The following is a 20993-nucleotide window of genomic DNA, read 5'->3' on the forward strand; positions in this document are numbered from 1 at the left end:
TCATCCTGATTCTCCCTGTCACTCTTCTCTGTTGCCCCACAAGTAAAGCAGAAAGGCATCAACATTTGCATAAGCCACTATTCTGTACCTGGAATTGAATGTAGATTTTGTTTAAGAGAAAATAAAGCAGCAGTGAGTTCGTTCCTCTATCTAAGTTCAGTGAACATTTACTTCCTGAGAGATGAATGGGGAATATTTTATGTCAATTAATATATATTGAAGGTGTATAAAACAGTGATGTGTCTATTACTCACCTGTCACTGATGTAAAATTGACTGCGAAATTACTTTCCAGAGTTCAAAATTTACTCCTTCCTCCGACTTTTCATTTATTCACTTTTCAAGACAAAAAGTAATTTCTACCAACTGCTGGATTATAAATTCAACCTGGGATCCGATCATCAGCCTACTCTTTCTTGTATCTCTCATCACAGATGACAAAGATATTGCAATTGGAATTCAGCTGTGACAGTATAGATGATTAAGCTAAAGTCTAATTGGCTTTGCAGTATTAACAGAAGCCAAATTTAATGGCTGATTTTTTTCCCTATAGTAAAATAAACCCCGTGATTCACAGTCTCAGAGAACAGAAGTCTGTTGATTAAGAAAGTCTTTTTATGAGCAGTAAAGAATTGGCAAATGAAAAGTTTGAGTCCAAATTTGTATTTTTCTTTCAGAACAGTGTAGGATGTAATGATTCTATAAGTGAACATTTAAAGGCATACGTATTTGAGATAATAAAAATATTTTAAAAACATTGACAATCCATTGATGAGTGAAGGGAAAACTTGGCTATACTTTTAAGTACTGTTAGAAATAGCTGAATTCCTAGAAAGTGACTTCATAGCAGCTGATGCAGGTAGTCACAGAAATGGGAGCTCTGCCCAAAGCTGTGTGGGGTGCTCTCTCTTGTAACTTGGGACCCCAAGTGTCCCCATGAGATTGAAGCAAACAAATGCCAGATAACTAGGCCATGAGCTGAGGAAATGAGCCACTGATAATTTTCAGACTGGTTGCTATTTTTAGACAGCGTGTCTCCGTGTTTAGCAGCACCTTACCCCAGGACAAGCGGTAGCCTTCCTCCTTGTAACCCTAATGTAAGTAAAACCTCCAGGTCGAGTAGGTTTTCTATTTAGTTTAGACTGAAAACTAAAGAAATGGGTGAGCATACTTTCAGTGGTAAATTTTTAAATATGGTAATTAAGCCTCTGTCCGTATTTAAAGCTTGATCTGAGCCATCAAAATTGGCCTTTGTGCCATTCCAGGCACAAAGAAACTCACCAGGCACTAGAAACTCACCAATCAATAGTGAATAATAAATGAGGTCATCACATTGTCCATATCTGGTGTGGATAAATAGCAGGGGTGAAACAAATGGACTCCATCCTGCTTCAGGGATGGGAACAAAATGGTTTCCCTTCTAAAATGTTTTTGTAATTTCACATCTTCAGTGACTCTCTCTGAAATCAAATCAGCACTACTGTAGTCATAGAAAGATAGATATTCTTGTAACTCAAATATGGGTGAGCATGTCTTTGCTTAGTTTTGTCAGTTCTCCATCCCAAAATGATGGAGCGATTATGGGATTTGAGGCAGACATGAGGTTCAGGAGCTGATGGTAAGAAACTTCTGAAAGTTTGGTTAGCTATGAATTTGGGGTACTAACAAAGTCTACTAAAATGTACTAGTAAGTAAAAGCCTTTAGTGAAGTAAATTTAGCATCTCACTGTGCTTTGCAGTGCTTTCATTCCTGTGGCAAAGAAATTTGTTGATAAAATGTGTATTTAAAGATCATGAAGAGTTAGCCTCATTTATGAAGGAAAACATTGAAATCTCATAATAGCCCTGGGATTAAAATATTTTTACTGTTTTAAATGCCAGCCTCCCAGTCTAAAATTTAAGCAGATAAATGAATCGAATTTATGTCCTGAATGTTAAAATCGAAGAGAGATTTTATTTTGATAGAAATTTCTGTGATCATCCCTTATGGATCACCCTTATAGAAATCTACTTCAGGATATACAGTAAGCCAAAACAAGAAGTAGAACGACAATACAGGTTTCTAGCTTTCACAGGAAAATGATTCGTATTATGCTGTGCGGATATCCATTGGAAGTAATTAAACTTCTCGCTGGATGGCAACATAAGATAAGTGAACTAAAATGTTACTGATTTCTTCTTTCAGGGGCTGATGTTATCAGCTTTGATGGCCATGTCGTCTTGCCATATAGATTCAGAAACAAGAAGATGAAAACACTGAAAGACGTCATCGCCTTGAAATTTCAAACATCTGAAAGTGAAGGGGTCATCTTGCACGGGGAAGGACAGCAAGGAGATTACATCACTTTGGAGCTGAGAAAAGCCAAGCTGGTCTTCAGCTTAAACCTGGGTGGGTGGTGGCCCTTGGTATCGCTCTTCCCTATACTGATGTTCCTGTGAATAAAATGTGAATGGCTGCTTAATCTAGAAAATGCAAATTGTAAAAATAGTCCCTGCTATGTTGTCAATTCTCTTTTAATTTATTGTAGTTGGTAGATATTGGCAACGGATGCATTCAAAAAATAGTAAGCATTGGTACTATACAAGCATTCTACCAGTACTGACAATGTAACAGTGAACAATAAAAAAAAAAAAAAAAGTTTGCATTCATGAAATGTATGACCTAGTGAATGGCTCAGCCAGTGTAGTATCTATTCATTATTATTTCCAACAGCCATACTAAAGGAAATGGCGGCAGGTAGGTAGTACTAGGTCAGTTAGATAGATTGCTGTGATAAAGGTGCTGTAAAGGTAAGAGAGGCCAGCATTCACTAAGTGGTAATGGAGGTCCTTTCTGAGATATGAGTGATGGCAAAGACCTCTGTGAGAATAGAAGAGCTAGGAGAGGAAGGACTGACTTAAGACAAAGACTAGACATTCTTAGTTGCAGGAAGGAAGCTGTGTGGATGCACCTAGTCAGTGGGATAGATGATGAAACCCCATAGTTGGGGGCTGGGCTGTCCAGATTCTGTGAGATCATCTAAGGCAGAGCAACGAGTTGAGATATTAAGTGTGAGAGGCCATTGGTGGACTTTAAACTATGTGGCATCTTTCCCTTAGCTTTAGAGGTCAAATGAGGCTTCTTGAGTGAACATGCTTCTGTCAATCTGTGAGGCACAGCCAGACTTCAGTGTGGTACAGGTCACAGGAGATGTGACCAACAGAGTCGGTCTGTCTAGGAGATCATTTTGGAGGCAAATTTAGCACGATTTGTACAGGATGGGGTGTAGAGTAAGACCGAACGAATAAATAAAGGACCATTCCTAGGAGTACGGACTTGAGCCGCAAATGTAAATTCCTAGCGCCATTTTCAGAAACAGAGAAAGTTCTATTTTCTCTATAGCGTTTGCCCCATTTGAGGATTAATTTACTCTGGAGGAGAAATTGTGGAACAGTTTGGACGTGGTGCAGTTTCACTGCTTATTAGCATTAAACCTGAGATACATTTGAGTTGCGCATATGAGAGAGAAAAGAGGTGTTCAACTGGAGATGAGATGAAGACAGAAAGTGGGGGCGTAAGAATATGCACTACTATGGAGGCTGAGGAGAAGCGAGGGCTGGCTGTGGTGCATTCACCTCAGTGTCACATCAGATGGAGACAGAAGAGTCAGTATTGACTTTGACCACAAAGATTTCTGCTGATTTACTTTGGTGGAATAGGATGGTCTATGTCTTGATTACCACAGGTGAGGAGAGATAAGAGGTCTGAAAATGGATATTTCAAATAGAATCAACAGGAAATGAAGAACCAGAGAAATGAAGAATCAGAGAAATGAAATGCTGGCTAGAGAATAGGTTGAGGAGTTTCTGTTATATTTTCAGATATTTACAATGTCTGTTTTAGTTCTGTGATCATAAGGAAATAATAAAAAATGACTATAGGATTTATGACCAAGGTTGTACTTTGCCAGGTTAATAACAATGTTAAAAATTGGAAGGCTCAAGCTAAATGTAAAGAAAGCTAAATGTATGGAAGTAAGTTGATATCCATGCAAAAGGTGGGTGAATAACTAATTATATGAGAAAAATTATATCGTTTGAAATAAAAACTGTAGGGTGAATAGTAAAAATAATATGTCATTGCTTTTCTATTCCATATACACATACGTACATGGAACTAAATGGGTTTGGGGGAAAATCTGAAAAGAAGCAGATCGAACTTTTTAATAGTAGAAATGAGTGATTAATGTTTTATATATCAATTATTCATAATGTTCCGTGCTTCTAGTAATGAACATGTGTTCATGTACTACCTTGGGGAAGATAGAAGAATCTTAAGTCATTTTTAATCAAATCAGAAAAAGGAACAAGGGAGGAAAGATAGGTAGAGAAACCAGGAACCCCAAATGTAGGCACTTAGAAAAATTTGCACCTACACACTCTCCTAGCAGTGGATGAAACCTAAGATCTGTTTTTTTTTTTTTCTCCCAAGCCATTAAAAAAACAAAAAGAAAGAAATTGAACCAAAAATTTTAACAACCGCTCTTCTTTATAAAGGTGTGACTCTCCTGAAGCTGGTAACTGGCCATAGCCCTCCCAAGGAAAGGCCGCACCAGTTCCCTCTGACGTGGCAACCTGGCATCTGTTGGCCGCGGGGCTCCCCCCACTCACACCCCGCCCTTCAGCCCCGGCCCAGTGGGGACCCAGAGGCTGCCTGCAACCTCAGTACTGCAGTCATTTCTTGCTCTGTCACTTGCCCCCGATTCCCCCCACCCCACAACTGTGAACACTTGTTCACAGTCACACATCAGTATTTGCTGCCCTCACCAAAGGGGCAGAAAATATGATCGAGGAAAACCACAGAAAATGTAGAATCTAAGTCTCATTATCACCCTAAATGTGAAAAAGGGAAAGTAATTTAATGCTTGAGTAAATCATGTGTTTCTTTTCATTTCTATATTGCTATTTATGCTAGAACCGTATTATGTTTTATAGTGTTTACTTAGTTTTCCTGACTATAATAACCATAATTGATGAGACAAATAGACAGTGATATAAAATATTTAAACCGTTTCCAGAGATGACCTTCATAGACATTTTTAGATTCTCACAACCTTTCACTCTTACTTATTTATAGTCCTGTTACCATGGAGACCTTCTTTTAAAACTAGAGGGTAGCCACATATATATTTTTGCAGGTGTTTATTATAATGTATAACTGGAGCAAATTGTCTGCCATGATACATGGCATTGTGACTAAGATGTGCCTAAAAGGTAATGTTCTCAGACTTTCGGAATCAGAGAAAACTGACCAATAATAATACCACCACCCACGCGAGCTTGTTGAACGAGTGCATTTCACGGCTGTCGCCAAGCCGCGCGCTTAGAAGTGCGCTGAGCCCTCGCAGGTCCCAGTTGACTGAATCCGCAGCAACCTTGCCACGCAGGTGAGGCTCTGGCCGCCTTACTGGTGCGGGCTCCGCGGAGAGGCCAGCTGGCAGGGTCATGGCAGCCCCCGGCCCTCTGGCCCAGACGTCGTCTACCGCGTCCCCCAGAGCTGGTAGCAGTGTAAGAGAAATTTTGTTTTTCATTTAAAGGAAGCAGCCTTTCCTCGCTCTTAAAGAGCATCCGTGTCCTTAGCACGTTCAGCTTTTGAAGGGCCGTTTCAAGGGTTTCCGTGTTGACCCAGCCCCAGGGGGGCTCCCCGGCAGGCGCGGGCTGCACCCCTGGGAGCGGAGGCATCACCACGGCCTTTCTTTCCGTCCCGTGACGCAGGGAGCAACCAGCTGGGCCCCATCTATGGCCACACGTCGGTGACGACTGGGAGTCTGCTGGACGATCACCACTGGCACTCGGTGGTCATCGAGCGCCAGGGCCGCGGCATCAACCTCACCCTGGACCGGAGCCTGCAGCACTTCCGCACCAACGGCGAGTTCGACTACCTGGACCTGGACTATGAGGTACCTGCCTGGCGCCACCACCTGAGCCCGGCGCGGGAGGGCGGGCCCGGCCCCTCCTGCCTGCCTGCCCCCTGTCCCTGCTGTCCAGAGGAACAAGAACGCAGCCACTTGGTGGTGGGCGGCTGCGTTATTCTCAGCTGTAGTCATGAGGACTTGAAACATTTAAAAGACGTTGGTGCCGAAGTAGCAATTTGAACAGTAGGGCTGTTTAACCAGCCCAGAATAAACCTAAGGTGTAGTTTTTCCATTGGTGCGGGGAGAGGGTTCCTGAGACAGAGAAGCCACCGGAGGGTTGGTTTAAAAAGTAAGTTTTTAGCTGTTTCACTTTTTTGTTGAGGTGGCTTCGGTCCACTCACTGTGAATGAGAGGTAAGGGACCCCACCCTCCAGGGGTTAGCCTAAGCAGTGTGAGGCTCATTCTCCTAAAAGAAAGTGAAAGGGGCTCCATGGTGGCCCAAGGGTTAAAGTCTCAGCTCTCAAGCTACCACCGGCCACTGCAGCTGGCCAGGGAGTGATCCACAGGGCTCAGCAGAGCTCTATGGTCTCCCCACTGCTCCCCTCAGCAGTGTGTTTCAATAGATCCACCTGTTCTGCTCCCCGCTCTGTCTCTGATGAATCCTTTCACCCTCCTCCCCCCACACTTCTGGCCTATAACCCCAGTTTTTATGTCTGAATAGTAAGCATGAATCTGTAAAAAAAAAAAAGAAAAGAAAAAGTCCCAAAAGAAAAGGTACACGTGGAGAAGAAACAAAACATCATTTAAAACTTGAATTTAGTAATAATGTCCTTAACGTGATGCTTTATGCCCTTAAGCACACAGGATCATGTTACTGGCAACTGGGGAAGAAAATTGTAGACAGCAAATACGGTGTGTCTGTCCTTGTGCCAGTCACTGGCCTTTGGCCTTGCTGATGCCCACACAGCGCCGGCCAGCTCCCTGGCACAGGAAAATGTATCTCCAGATTCACCATGATTTTAGATGACTCCTCCTTTTCCTTGCATTGTTACTAATTGCTTGTTATTTTTTTTTAATATATATTCTCAGTTTTCCTCTGTTCTCCCCATGTATGAAATCTGTAGTAAATGCATTCACCTAATCAATATGAATAAATTGAATTTAAGTGAGTCCTTTTTAAAAATATCCTTATAGACCATCATTAGTTTGTGCTTTCTCCCATAAAAATGAACTAAGCACTTAAAAATTCCATCATACTAAATTAAAGAATGTAATTTCTAGTGCTCTCCTAAAAAACAAAGACTTTGTCTTGTGTTTCAAATATGCAGTCCTGACATTTCAGCAACTTGATGTCTCAGATATAAATGTCTTAACTATCACTTGCATTTTCAAGACTTTGTAAAAACATCAGTAATGGTAACTGAATAATAATTGAGAGAGAGAACGTCTGGCTTATATTTCTTTATCTTGAAGCTTTGCTTGCTACTAAGATCATTCACTGCTAAGTCAGTATTAGCAGTAAGGCTATTATTGGCATATTATATATATAATGAAATAATATACATATGTACTTTTGTATTATATGGGATTATACTATCATATTGAACTTTGACCAAAATATATGGGACAATTTATAATCTTTTTACAGATAAAAATAGACATAGAATCCCAAGAAGAAGTACTCCTGAGGCTTGAGAAGACCTAAAATAATTTTTAAAACCTGCACATAATAGCCCCCCAAAGTCTAATGAATTTTGCAATCCAGTGGTCTTTGGATCGCAATCAGCATACATAGGAGAAATACACTATTCCTCGCTTTTGGCTACCATTTCATGAGCTTAAACTGTTGATGCTTGTTATTTCAAAATGTTGGGAAATGTTTTTGATAGTATGTCTTTAAGTAACAAATACAGAAATGTATTTTTATTATTAAAGAAGAAATTTGCTGCATAAAATCTAAAACATACTCAGGAAAATGGATAGCATGCCTTTTGGGTAGCAAAAATGCAAGTGATTGTTGCAATTTTCTTGCTTAAGTTATAATTTCATTTTCAGAATTAATGATTCTATTAAGCCCTTTAATAACAACATAATTTAATATAGAACAGATTTTGGAAGCAGTCAAATATACCTGTATATTTTGGTTGAGACATAAGTGGCTTTGGTTGTATTGATGTTGTTTTCTAATCTATTGTGAAGGCTGTTATTTTTTTCAAGCCAAATCCAGTATGAATGTTTGTATTTTATTTTTTCCAAAGATAACCTTTGGAGGTATACCTTTCTCTGGCAAGCCAAGCTCCAGCAGCAGAAAGAATTTCAAAGGCTGCATGGAAAGCATTAACTACAATGGCGTCAACATAACTGATCTTGCAAGAAGGAAGAAACTAGAGCCGTCAAATGTGGTAAGACTTTTTCACCCCCAAATTAATGGTTCATAGAAAAACCAGTGTATAGAAAGCAAACAAACAAAAGGAATCAGAAAAAGAAAAGTAACTATAATAAAATAAAAAGCAAAGTCATTAAGCAGCTATAGATCAGAAACACTCTGCAGGGGAGGAGGGGGGAGAAGGACCGGGACAGGTGTGGGAAGAACACCAGGGACTGTGGTGATGGTGCCAGGGGAATTGGTGGAAATTTCATTGGGAAACTATACATTGTACTAAGATGAAGGATGATGTAGTGAATATACTTAAAAATAGTGAACCTTTTTTCTATGAACTATCGAATAACGACAACAACAAAATCGTAGCATTTTCCACCATGCTAGTGTTGGGCTCATGCTGTAGATATCAGCTCCAGAACCTGGTGTGTGTCCCCTGACGCTCTGCAGAGTAGGGTCTGCTCCAGGCTGGAGGTGTTGCTGGGGAGACCTAGAGTGCAGAGACCACACGTCTGCAAGCTCCTGACCACTGCACTCTCCAGGAGGTCTGATGGTCTTGTCCAGCTTTTGAGCCTGGGGTTCTCCTAAAAAGATTGGGCTAGTAGATATGCCCTAGTATGTAAACAGAGTTTAGGGTCGACAAGAAGACTCTACATGAAATGGTACAAATTTCTTAATATATTTTTTTTTTCGGGAAAACAATATCAAATCGAAGCCTTTTAATATTACAGGAAGCAGCCTGTAGCATAGAAGTCAGGTAGCATAGGATCCTGTAGATGAGGATACTGAGACTTCCCTGGAAGAACAACTTCCCATGGTGACGGGGTATGAGTGGGGAACATAGACATAGACACAGACAGTGGACCCCCAGTTTGTAAACCCAAGGTCAAGGCCACCTTCCAGGCTGTGGTGTGTCTTAGCTAGAGCAGTGCTGATATGGGTGTGATTTAAAGCTTAGTATGAAACACAGCAGGATGCTTTTGCTTTCTCGGAAATTGTTGCTTAAGATAAAGAGACAGAATTCAAATGATCGGGTGACCTTTCCATTATTCGCAAGTTTAAGGAGCAGTAGTGTTATCTCTACACACTGTCCAGTTTGTCAGACTCCAGAATTTCATTGTGGAGACTCATGCCAGTGTCAGTGTCCACGGCAAGCAGCATTGTGGTTAGAAATGCTGCTTTAACTCGAATAACAAAGACATGTAGTAGAGCAAGCTACCTATCATTCTATTTGTTAACATAGAATGAACAAACAGGACACATGAAATCAAAATTATGCACACATGTTTGGATTGTAAGCAGGCAGTGAGCAGGAGGACTTAAGGCCAGCCCCTTCACTAGGCAGATGTTAGTGGAGGACCTTGGCCTTCAGCTGCTGTTTCAGCAGAGTTGACTCCACAGTCATCCACAGCCCCCTCCACACACACCACCCTCACTAGGCGTCCACTCCAGAGTCCGTGACGCTCAGAAGGGTAACAGTCCCCCAACACGGCTATCGCGGTCAGTTACGACACTTGGATTATTATGTATAGGCGGTTTTTATTGGTTAAAGTAAGCATCCAAAAATAATAATCTCTGAAGGTAGTATGAGAATTTAATTTGAATATTAATTCAAAGAGACACCCTATCCTGGGTATAATGGTAAGTGTGCTGAGATGGAAGAATTGTGCAGGCATGAAACGTTTAAAAAAGGAACTAGAGGAACCAGATGAAAATGTCCCCAAATTGCATTCCTTAAAGTATTGTGGTGGGATAAAGGAAGGTAAAGGCAGATAGAGATTTTCAAGTGTTTACAAGGAAGGTATTGAGACACTGGGATATGAAATTGGCTGCATCTAATTGTTAATTTTTGTACAAAAAAAAAAAAAAAAAGACCACATGGAGGAAGAAGTGGACTTTGTTGCAAGTTTTGTTCTCATTCTGTGCCTTCCTATCATTAATGTGATAGGAAGCATTAATGTGACCATTAATGTGATCGTGAGCATTAATGTGTTGTGATAGATGCACAGTTTGGGGGAATTTAAATGCGAGTTTGAATTGGAGAGCAGCATAACCTGACATAATCACAACTGCCCTAATGCTAAATAGTTATTATTAACACATATATGTTAGGTAAGAGGGTAAAAACCAAAGAATGTTTACCCCATAATGTCACTGAGTCAAGAGCAACCACCTGCCCCCAGTTCCCACTGAGAGGAGCTGATGGGTTGGTGAGTGATGGACACAGCTATCCAGAAGAGGCAGCTGCTGGGGCCTCTCCTTGGCTGAGGGAGCGCCCCCTGGGGGCTGGGGCGCCGCAGCTCCTCCTCCCTGTTTCAGAGCCCAGGGGTCCACACTCAAGCCTGCCACTTCGGTCCCTGCATCCTGTCCAGGGTCAGCCATCACACCCACTGCCTCCCCTCATCCTGATGGCCCCCGACGGCAGCGGCACCCTGTCAGGTCCACACCCCCGCTGGGTTCCTGCTGAGATGTCCAGCTGCAGGACCCAGGCTGTGCTGCTGCCTGTGAGTTTGGCACAGGCTCTGCTCTGCTGTGGTTGGAAGCTTCGTCCTCTGCTTCCCCGGGCCGCCTCTCACGTCACGTGTACTCACCCAGGCCCCTCTGTCTCCTAGGGAAATCTGAGCTTCTCCTGTGTGGAGCCCTACACGGTGCCTGTCTTCTTCAACGCAACCAGTTACCTGCAGGTGCCTGGACGGCTCAACCAGGACCTGTTTTCTGTCAGCTTCCAGTTTAGGACCTGGAACCCCAACGGCCTCCTGCTTTTCAGCCACTTTGCAGACGACCTGGGCACCGTGGAGATTGACCTCACCGAGAGCAAAGTGGGTGTCCACATCAACATCACGCAGACGAAGATGAGCCAGGTGGACATTTCCTCAGGTGAGAGAGATCTGCGTACCACTCTGGCATTGGCTGTGGCGACGTCCACGTCAGCCTTGTGCTTGTGGTCGGGCTCGTCAGTGCCATGTGGGTTCAGGATTTGGAATAGTTATTGGTTGTCTTGGGTGCGACCAATAAGCCAATGTCGGGAACGTTCTGAGAGGTGAGGGCGGGTGGGGGCCGCGGTGGGCTGAGGGGCCTGGGCACCAGCATCTTCCATCTCTGGCAAGTGCTGGTTCACAGGCAGCAGGGCAGCGGACCTCCCTGGCGTGGCAGGTCTGAAAAGGGAGAAGGTCGAGTCTGCTAACAGGAGTAGGTGGTATCTTCAGACTCCATACTGAGCTGTAAAGTTATGCAGATTGCTAGAAGAAAGAAACCAGTGGAGATAGGGACTAGAGACTGGCCCAGAGTGGGGAAATTTAAATGAGATTTTGAGTTGGAGAGCAAAATCATCCGAAATAAACACAATTATGCTAACGCTGAAGAGCTGTTATTGGCGAATATATTTTTGCGTTAATATGCAAATATTCCCCGTGCACGTGGTGCGTAAGCTGAGGCTGAGGTGATGCTGTGTTACCTGAACCAACTTCGTCACCTCGGACTCTGTTGGAATAGGGGCCAGGGGACGCTGAGGTGAGCGATGAGAGGTGACAAAGGACAATCAGGCGTGACTCGCTGTGCTCAGGGACGCAACCCCCCCCACCCCGTTGGCGCCCCTGTGGTGATCGCTGGTAACTGTGAGGTAACAGTGAAGAGTTGTTAGCACGTGGGCAGCGGCCCAGAACTCCGACCCTGGTGGAGATGGCGCTGAGCGCCGAGTTGGCGCTGACGGCAAAGCCTGCGTGTCTATGTCAGACGCCGAGCACAGTGTGACGTGTTCTGACGTGTTCTGACGTGTTAAATGGTTTGTGGCCATCCCCAGCGCCGGCAGGTGCCTCTTGCATCTCCAGCATATAGGGCAGTCCCTAAAACGTGCGGGGAGCTTTTGGGTGGCCCCTCGAGAATAACACCTCGCTCCCCTGAACTAGCTTCTGACAGAACGTCTGCTGTGCCACAAGCTTCGTGATTCTGTGTAGCTGTCAGAGGAACTCAGAGCCCAACTTATGTCAGAGGTGACCCCGACTTACTGAAATGGAAAGCTGCGGCGAAATGCTTCATTTTTACTCTTTTGGTTTTTGCTTTGCTCTGTTTTATTTTGTTGTTGTTTCCTTGAATCTGCAGAGTTGAAATGACTGATCAAACTTATTTATCATGGCTTCCCAGCATAAGTTCACCTGAGGCAATTTAGAGCAAATAGGAACTATCTGGAGAGACCAGACTAGCAAAGCAAATACGTATACAAATATTTACCACAGTTGAGAAGCTCCCACTAAACCCTGTCCTGATGGAGGAGTATGTCATGGGGATAGACACGTGTGCCCCCCAGGCCTTCCTGGCTCTGGGCTGCCCACTTCCGGCAACAGGAGGTGAGGGAAAGAACAGGACCTCACTACCGGGAGACAATTACTAAAGTAATCGGCTCTAGTGGGACTTCAAGGTGCTCTTATCTAGTTTAAATTATTCATTAAAAAATGCTTTCAAAACAAAGGAATGTATTATCAACAATTGACTACAATAGATTTGCCTAAATACGATGAAAGAGTGGACTTTAGAAATTATGTCATTTTTCCCAAGAATCTGTGTAAATGAAAAGAAACTGATATGCCATCTGAAACCTTCTTTAGTCTCATTAATCAATGTCGATGAAAATGCCCTTGCATATTTTCAAATGCTAGTGTTTCAGGTCTTTCTTCTAAGAACTTAACAGTTATAATTGCTCTTTTGAAAGGAATAAATAACCAGTGGTACCGTAAATGTATTTAAGCTATACTTATTAAAAATAAAGGCAAGAACAAAGCTCTCCTGTAGACAACAAAGACAAAGTCCACAGAAAATGAAAGTCCTCCCCATTTTAATGCATTTTATCACATTCAATTAAATGTATGGAGAACTTAGTAAAAGTGGCAACACTAAATTAAAGAGATGAGTTAACCCAGGTCACTGTTTTCTCTAACAAAAGGAAATTGTTTTATATTATGTTGAATGTGAGTGTGGAAGAATGTCAATTTTTTAGACTTACATTTAAAAATACTGCAAAAATACAGAAAATACAGACAATCTAGAAGAGGAAAACACTGCCAACAACATTTAGCTGTACACACAGCTGCACGCAACACTCCTACAGAAGTGAATTGAGAGGCCACATTATGACACTTGATACTATCTGTTGGCTTGTTCTTGTAACTTCGTTTTGCTTTTAATTAATTGATTCTGTGGTCCAGCATAAAGGTAACTCACAGAAGCTTTCTGATTCCTTTTGGGATAACATTGTTCTTTGGTGAATTAAAAATAACTGCTTTAGGCCCTCCCTGGTGGCACAGCGGGTTAAAGCACTGCACTGAGAAACTAAAGCCACTTCCGCATGAGTTCAATCCCCGCCTGCCCCGGAGGTGACCACATGGCGTGGCAGACCTCTCCTGACCCGCCCGCTGCTCCCCTCAGCAGTGTACTTCGCCGATCTGCCTGTTCTGCTCCCCGCTCTGTCTCTGGTGAATCCTCTCACCCTCCGCATCTCTGGCGTGTACCCTAGTTCTGTATGAATAAATAAATAAATCTTTAAAAAAAAAAAATAACTGCTTTAAGTTGGGAATAGTCAGTATATGGTTTGCTGCCTTTTCTTTGTCCTTCCTTGTTGTGACTATTTTTAGGTCTTGTTGGTCAGGGACAGTGGGCTCAACCTGTAAAATTCAGTCAGACTCTGACTTGGGTTTTCAGAGTGGCTTACATTTCTGTGAAAATGTTTTCCAATTTGCTGCTTTGAAGTTTAGCGAACATTTCAATATATTTATATTTATGTGTGTGTGTGTGTGTGTGAATCACACACTTATGCATTAACTTTAAGAAGGAATGAGTGATAAATGAGAAGGTGCTGGAAACCTCAAACAGATAGTGTCTGCTCAATGGGGGTCATTTGTATCTTCACTTTGGTTTCCAGAACCCTGTGGAAAAGTTGTCAGAGACTCTTTGTCCCGGGTCATGGATTATTGGGGGACAGAACAGGCAGGGTCTCAAGGTGGGAATGGCGTCGGTGAGCGGAGATTCCTAGAAAAGGGGGAAAAAGGGAAAAAAGGGGAGCAGGAGCTAGGAAGGCAGGGGAGTGGGAGTTGGGTGCAAGTCTTCCTGCTCCACCTTCAGCAGAGGTTTATTTTAAACACTTCAGGCAGGCAGAGGGTGACATTAGCATATGAAAGGGGCTGAGATCACAATCACCTTTTTCTAAAGAATAGTCTGGGGTCTTTTTGACCTTTAGTTGAGATTATAACATTTTTAAAATCAATCTATCAAGGTTAAAACAGGTACATAGATTCACAAAGTTTAAGACTAATATTACTATATTTACTACAGTGAAGATTACCCAAAATAAAATCCCTTAAACATTATCTATTACTTAATGGCTTTCATTCTCATAGAGACATCCTAGGGGGTAAAGTAAAGTGAGGGCAGGAAGAGGAAATTTCTTGTAAATCAAATTAAGGTAAGATTCTTTGAAAAACTTGTTAGAAAGTTTAAGTGAGTTTCCTTGAAGTCTAGAAGGTAAAAAACCTGATTAGCTCTGAATAGGTGACTTGGTGAATTTCCATATCCAAAGACTAGATAGTAGAAAGCTTGCGTGGTTATTTAGAAACTGAATAGAAGGCAATGTGAGATAGTAGAGTGAGAAGGTTTGGGTTTTCCTCTGTCTGGCAGTGAGAGAGACTTTGCAGTAACTGCCATTTGTTTTTATTAATCAGCCAATTGTCAAATCACTTTTGACTTCAAGAGGAATTTCTCACCCTGGTGCAGTGCTTGCTTGTCAGGGCCAGGTAGTGCCTCCTGAGGCTGAGGCAATCCAACTGTAAGCTGAAGGTTGCTCAGAATATTTTGATATTACGATTATACAAAAAAGGGAGGTCATGACATAAGTTAGCATGGAAAGTCTGATTTTTCAGAGCACTTCCGTTTCTATCCAGAATATGTCAGTCGATAGAGGTTGCATAGCTTGTGTCAGAAGAGGCTGTTTTTTTAAATTGTTTTTCTAGCTTTAATGAGGCATGGTTGACAAATGAAAAGTAATTGTATTTAAGTTTTACATTGTGTTTTTTAAACTGTAAGGCGTGATTATTTAATACATATATACATTGTGAAATGACCACCACAGTCAAGTTGACACGCCCACCACCTGAACAGTTACTTCACGGGGGTCCACGTGCGTGTACATGTGTATACATGGATATGTGTGACAGGATACCTGATATTCTCGTAGCAAACGTCAAGCGCATAGTACAATATTATTAGCTATAGTGTCCATCCTGTTTATTTGCTTTCTCAGAACTTATAACTTATAACTTATATGTTTCAGCCAACATCTCCCAGCCCCTGGCACCCACCTCTGGTACTATCATCTTGACCTTTTAAGATTCCTTTGATCATTGAAGTATAACAAACATATAGCATCATCTTAGTTACCGGTGTACAACTTAACTCAATGTGTGTATGCGTTGCAAAATGATAATCATGATAAATCTAGTAAACATTCTGGTAAATCTAGTTAGCATCCATTACCAGAGATAGTACATTTTTCTACTGTGGTGAGAATTTCTAAGATTTCCTCTCAGCAACTTCAAATATGCAATACAGTGATTAGCCATAGTTTCCATGCTGGACGTTGCATCCCCACGACTTTTCGTATTATAACTTAAACTCTTTGCCCCATCTCACTTTCCCTCATTTCCCACTTCTGGCAACCAGTCTTTTCCGTAGACCTGTGAACTTGCTGTTTTTTAGAGTCTAAATGTAAGTGAGGCCATATGGTAGCTGTCTTTAATGTATTTTACTTAGAACAGTGTCATCGAAGTCTATGTTATCGTACATCGAAGTCTATGTTATCTTTTTTTTTTTTATGACCAAATAATGTGTGTGTGCACACGTGTGCGTTGCATCTGCATTATCCATTTCTCCCTCAGCGGACACTTGGCTGTCACAACTGAGACAGCAGTGAACATACAAGAGCATAATTTCTGTAGAGCAGTATTTTAATTTTCTTTAGTGAATGCCCAGAAGGAGAATTGCTGGGTCAGATAGTAGCTCTATTTTTAATGTTTTGTAACCTCTGCAGAGGCTGAGCCAGTCAACATCCCCACTACCAGGCCCAATGCTTCACTTTTCTTCACATCGTTGCCAACTCCTGTCATTCTCTGTCTCTTTGATTATGGCCATTCTAACAAATTTCAGGTGGTATTTGATTATGGTTTTGATTATATTTCACCGATGGCTACTGATACTGGGCACCTTTTTATATAATTGTTGGCCATCGATATGTTATCTTTGAAAAGGTGTTGAGATCATCTGCCCATTTTTTAGTTGGAATTGTCTCTGTGACAGAGTTGTGGGACTGGTTTTATATGAATCCCTTATAAGATAGATGATTTGAAAATACTTTCACTCAGTAGGTTGATTTTCATTTGCTGATGGCTTCTTTTGCTGTGCAGAAGCATTTTAGTTTAGTGTGGTTTATTTATTTTTGCTTTGGGTATCAAATTCAAAAACTCATCACTAAGATCTAAGCTGATGTTTTCTGATGTTTTTCATCTAGAAGTTTTATAGTTTTAGGTCTTCTTGCAAGTCTTTGATGCATTTTGATCTAATTTTATGTATAACATAAGGTAGGGGTCTAATTTCATTCTTCTGAATGGGGCTGTTTAATTTTCCCAACACCGTTTATCAAAGAAAACTGTCTTTTCCTCATTGAACATTCTGAGTTGCTTTTTAAAAAATGTACAGAAGAACCAGGTGTAGGCCAGAGGTATGGGGGAGGGGAGTGACTGGATTCACCAGAGATAGGCTGGAGAATAGAAGAGGCAGATCCATCGCTTGATAGTGCAGAGACTTTAACCCCTGGACCCCGGGAAGGCCGTCTGACTTCCTTTGTAGTAAATTAACTGGACATATTTTCATGGGTAGGTTTCTGGTCACTCCAGTCGGTTCCATTGACCTGTGTGCTATATGATACTGTTTTGATTACTGTGGTTTCGCAGTATTGTTTGAAATCAAAGAACATTGTGCCTCCAGCTTTGTTTTTCTTTTTCAAGATTGCTTGGCTGTGCGGTGACTTTTGAAATTTCATACAATTTTAGGATGTCTATTTTTTCTGTGAAAATGCCTTTACACTGATTGTATAGATTGCTTTGAGTATTATGAGTATTTTATCAATATTAATTTATTGATCCATGTGGGCAGGGAATATCTTTCTGTTTATTTGTATCTTGTTCAGTTTCTTTGATTAATGTTATTACAGTTTTCAATTCATTCTTGTTCCAACTCTTAGATTCCAAATACATTTGAGATCACAAAGAAGTCATCTTTCTGTCTGAAGTATTTCATTTAGCATAATGTTCACTACATTCAAATAATTTTGACCAGAGTATAATAAGAGAACATTTTATATCACTCATTCCTACTGAAATAAAGTTTTATGAGATAAAACTTTCCTTGCTACTTTAGATGCTCTCTGATGGTTTGAATATTTTCTTTTTAATTAAAAAGTTGCTGTGCCCCACTGAGTGATCACATAATGTAAACATGTAGTCCACAGGATGAAAAATACTGACCTACAGATTTGTCTTCTAGTTATAGAGTTTGAGATTTAAGTTCAGTTGTCTTGGGCATCTACTTCATCAGTCCACATTGGAAAACTAAAGTTAACTTCCAGGAACAACATTATAGTATTATAATGATAGCAAGCAGAAGTATTTCATGTGTATTATTATATAGCCAAAAAATCCTATTGTTTGAAATAAGGCATGTTTTATTTTTTTGCAGCATATCTCAAATTTTATGCTATGAAATTGCAAATAGATGTTTAGAACCAAAGTTGTGATCTGCCCATGTGAATAAAGTCACGAAACTCAATTCAGCATTAATATAGTGAAAGAAAAGTGGTTCCCGTTAATAACCCTGCTCACTTGTTGAAATTACAACCAACGCGATTTCTAGCCGTGTAAACAGAAAAGCGTCTTTCAGAAAAGTCGCTCAGAATATGCTCTGCTCCTAAACCAATTGTTTGTTAAGCTGAAGTATTCAGACCTCTCTGTTTTGTTTACATAGACATTACTTCAATATTAGAATGACTTCAGCATCCACAATGCTTCAGAAAAGTGTATTCTGCCAAGATCATCTTTGTTTGTGTTTATAGCTGAAAGAAAACCTTTTGGGCCCTTGTTTCACTTAGTTTCTTCATCTAATTTCCTTTGTAAACTTTAACTCTTGTGAGTGTGTGAGTGAGGGAAGTTACCCTTACTCTGACTGCCATCACAGGATCACACAGACTGGACAAATAATTTAAAAAAACATTCAGTTCTCCAAGTTCTGGGGTTAAGTGGCAACCGGCCAGATGCGGGAGAAAGCCCCTGCCAGGGATACCCATGGGTTTCTTGCTGTACCCACAGGCAGAGGCGGGCAGCATGATGTCACCATGCAGGAATTGAGGGGTTGAGGCTGTGATCTTTCTCTTTGAAACTATACTAATTTTGAGAAAACGCCACAGTGTCAATGTAATATTAAACATTTTTTTTTTTTTAGTATAGAGTCAGATGGACAGGTGTGTTCATATGTGAAAGTATTTCCCCTTGAAACTTGTTAGTGAGCACTAGGTTTTATTTTTCTCTCTTAATGATGAAACAATGGATACACGTGTCTTTAACTAATCTACATTTAATTCTACACCAAGAATACACACACGCATGCAGATACTTAATTTACTTTCTTAGGGACTTCTCCATGTCTAAGATGTTCAAGGAGAATGCAGTCTGCTTTACGATGCTAAACACAAAGCCTGGCTCTGGGTGGCAGAGAGGATGGCGCCTGGGAAGGCTCACCATGGCCCCCCTCATCTCTCTGGGGCTCGTGAGGGCTGTGCGGGTGGCCTGTCTCCTCCTGTCCAGCAAAAGAGAGACAGAGCCAGCCCTGCAGAGGCAGCTACATAGATACGAGCATAGATAGCCGTGGACATATCTACTGAGCGCTGATTTTATTCTCCCAAACTCACAAGTGGAGCAGCTGACAGCCACATGGCCCCGGGTTTTGAAAGCTCCTGGGTAGCCACCCTACCTCCCCCCAGCTGACTTTTATTATATTTCAATTCCCCAAGTGGCTGTATTATCATCGTGTGAGCTGAGTCGACCTTTAATGACACCGGGGTGCTTGCTGCTGCGTTTTTACATCAATAGGTGCATTATATTCCGACATGAAAGCGAAGAGAGACTGGGGCGTTTCCTGATATTAGGTATTGACTTATTCTTCAGGAAGCAAAGGGGACATTTTAATTTATAATCATACTCCGGGACACCAGGCCCATTCTAGTCTGCGCAGGTTTCTGGACATTTTAAAACACCCTTTGCCTTTTTCAGGGAAGATGAATAAAACATATTTGTGGGCATGTGTGTATAGTAATTTTTAGAAATTGCAGGGAGAGTATAAAATTGAGGAAACTTGGGTAGATAAAATGCAGGTAAAAACTCCCAACATGAACCAACCAGGTCATGTTTTTAAAAGCTTCAGTTTATTTTATAAGCGAGCTGATCAAAGGGGGGGAGGAGGAGCAGACATCGCTACTACAAACTATGAAAACAGAAATGAATTATGCAAGACCAGCAAAGAACCCCAAATTTAATCTATGCATGTGGTTGCAGTGTGTCCAGACAAGGGAAGGGAGTGTTACCAGGCAGGGCGAGGGCCACCAGGACCCCTAGGTCTGCCTGTTCTAAATAAGGTTCTGCCGTCCACCAAATCAAGACACAACATACTCTGGGGCATAAGACCTTTAATGGAAAGGAACTTTGGTACAGTCAGTGTGTGATCAGAGAAGAGAGGGAAAGAAACGCAGTGGCCACACGAGCCACCCAGCCACCCACTCCCACGTGTGTAAATACCCAGCCAAACAGAGCTGGCCCAAAGCAAGGCTGGAGGCCTGCAAGCCGCCCAGAGTCTGTGGCATCTCCTAGTGGGTACCACGGGAAAGGGGCAGAGGGGCGGGCACGTCTGGGACGGACAGAGCACGGTCAACATCAAGATCAAGATCAAGGCTGCCATTGTTCACTCCCCGGGTCTCTCACCACCTCTGTTCAGGTGTCTCCTTCCACGTCCCCTGAGTCCGTGGTTCAGTCCAGGGCCGAGAAGCAAGTGCAGCTTCTCAATCTCTCTGCTCTGCATGCTGACTCCAGGTCTCCTTCTTGCTCTCCTTCCTCGCCTTACCCCCTCTGGTCTCCTCCCCAGCTTCTCCTCCTCCCTGCTCAGCTCTGCTCTCCCCGGGTGGGCAGGAAGCCTGAAACCTCCCTTCTTCTGGCAACCACCTGTTGGAGGAGGACGCAGCAGCAGAGAGGGCTGAGATTTCTCCAGGGGGTGGAGGATGAGTAATCGGCGAACCCAAGCACCAGAAGTGTGTATAGTAGAGATAATACAGCAGCTCCACTAGGCAGGGTTACCCAGAGAAGCAGAACCAATGGGGTGTCTATACAGCGAGAAAGCCACTTCGTAGCAGGAACCGGCTCCCACAGTACGGGGGGCCGAGAGGCCCCAGGCCTGCAGCCTTCACTCTGGAAACTCGGACAGCCCATTATGAAACTCGTGGTGAGTCCCGAGCCCCGAGAACCAGGGGGGCTGCTGGTCAGAGATCCTGTCTGGAAGCTGGCAGGCTCGGGACCGCAAGATGGCTGATTGTTCAGTTCACTCTGAAAGCAGGAAAAGGCCAGTGGTCACGCTCAGGCACCG

The 20993-nt window shown here is 42.3% G+C and overlaps 1 protein-coding gene across 1 annotated transcript in view; it reads left to right on the forward strand.

Moving 5' to 3' along the window:
- CNTNAP2 (contactin associated protein-like 2) overlaps positions 1 to 20993 on the forward strand; it is a 1046635-nt gene that overhangs the window by 244113 nt on the left and 781529 nt on the right. Inside the window, exons 5-8 of the mRNA XM_012733843.1 lie at positions 2185 to 2388; positions 5754 to 5938; positions 8152 to 8295; positions 10886 to 11150. Of these exons, the coding sequence (XP_012589297.1) occupies positions 2185 to 2388; positions 5754 to 5938; positions 8152 to 8295; positions 10886 to 11150 (798 nt within the window). The remainder of the gene's footprint in view (positions 1 to 2184; positions 2389 to 5753; positions 5939 to 8151; positions 8296 to 10885; positions 11151 to 20993) is intronic.

The sequence above is a fragment of the Condylura cristata genome, unplaced genomic scaffold (genome assembly GCF_000260355.1).
Source record: "Condylura cristata isolate star-nosed mole 26May11 unplaced genomic scaffold, ConCri1.0 scaffold00042, whole genome shotgun sequence".
NCBI classification, from domain to species: domain Eukaryota; kingdom Metazoa; phylum Chordata; class Mammalia; order Eulipotyphla; family Talpidae; genus Condylura; species Condylura cristata.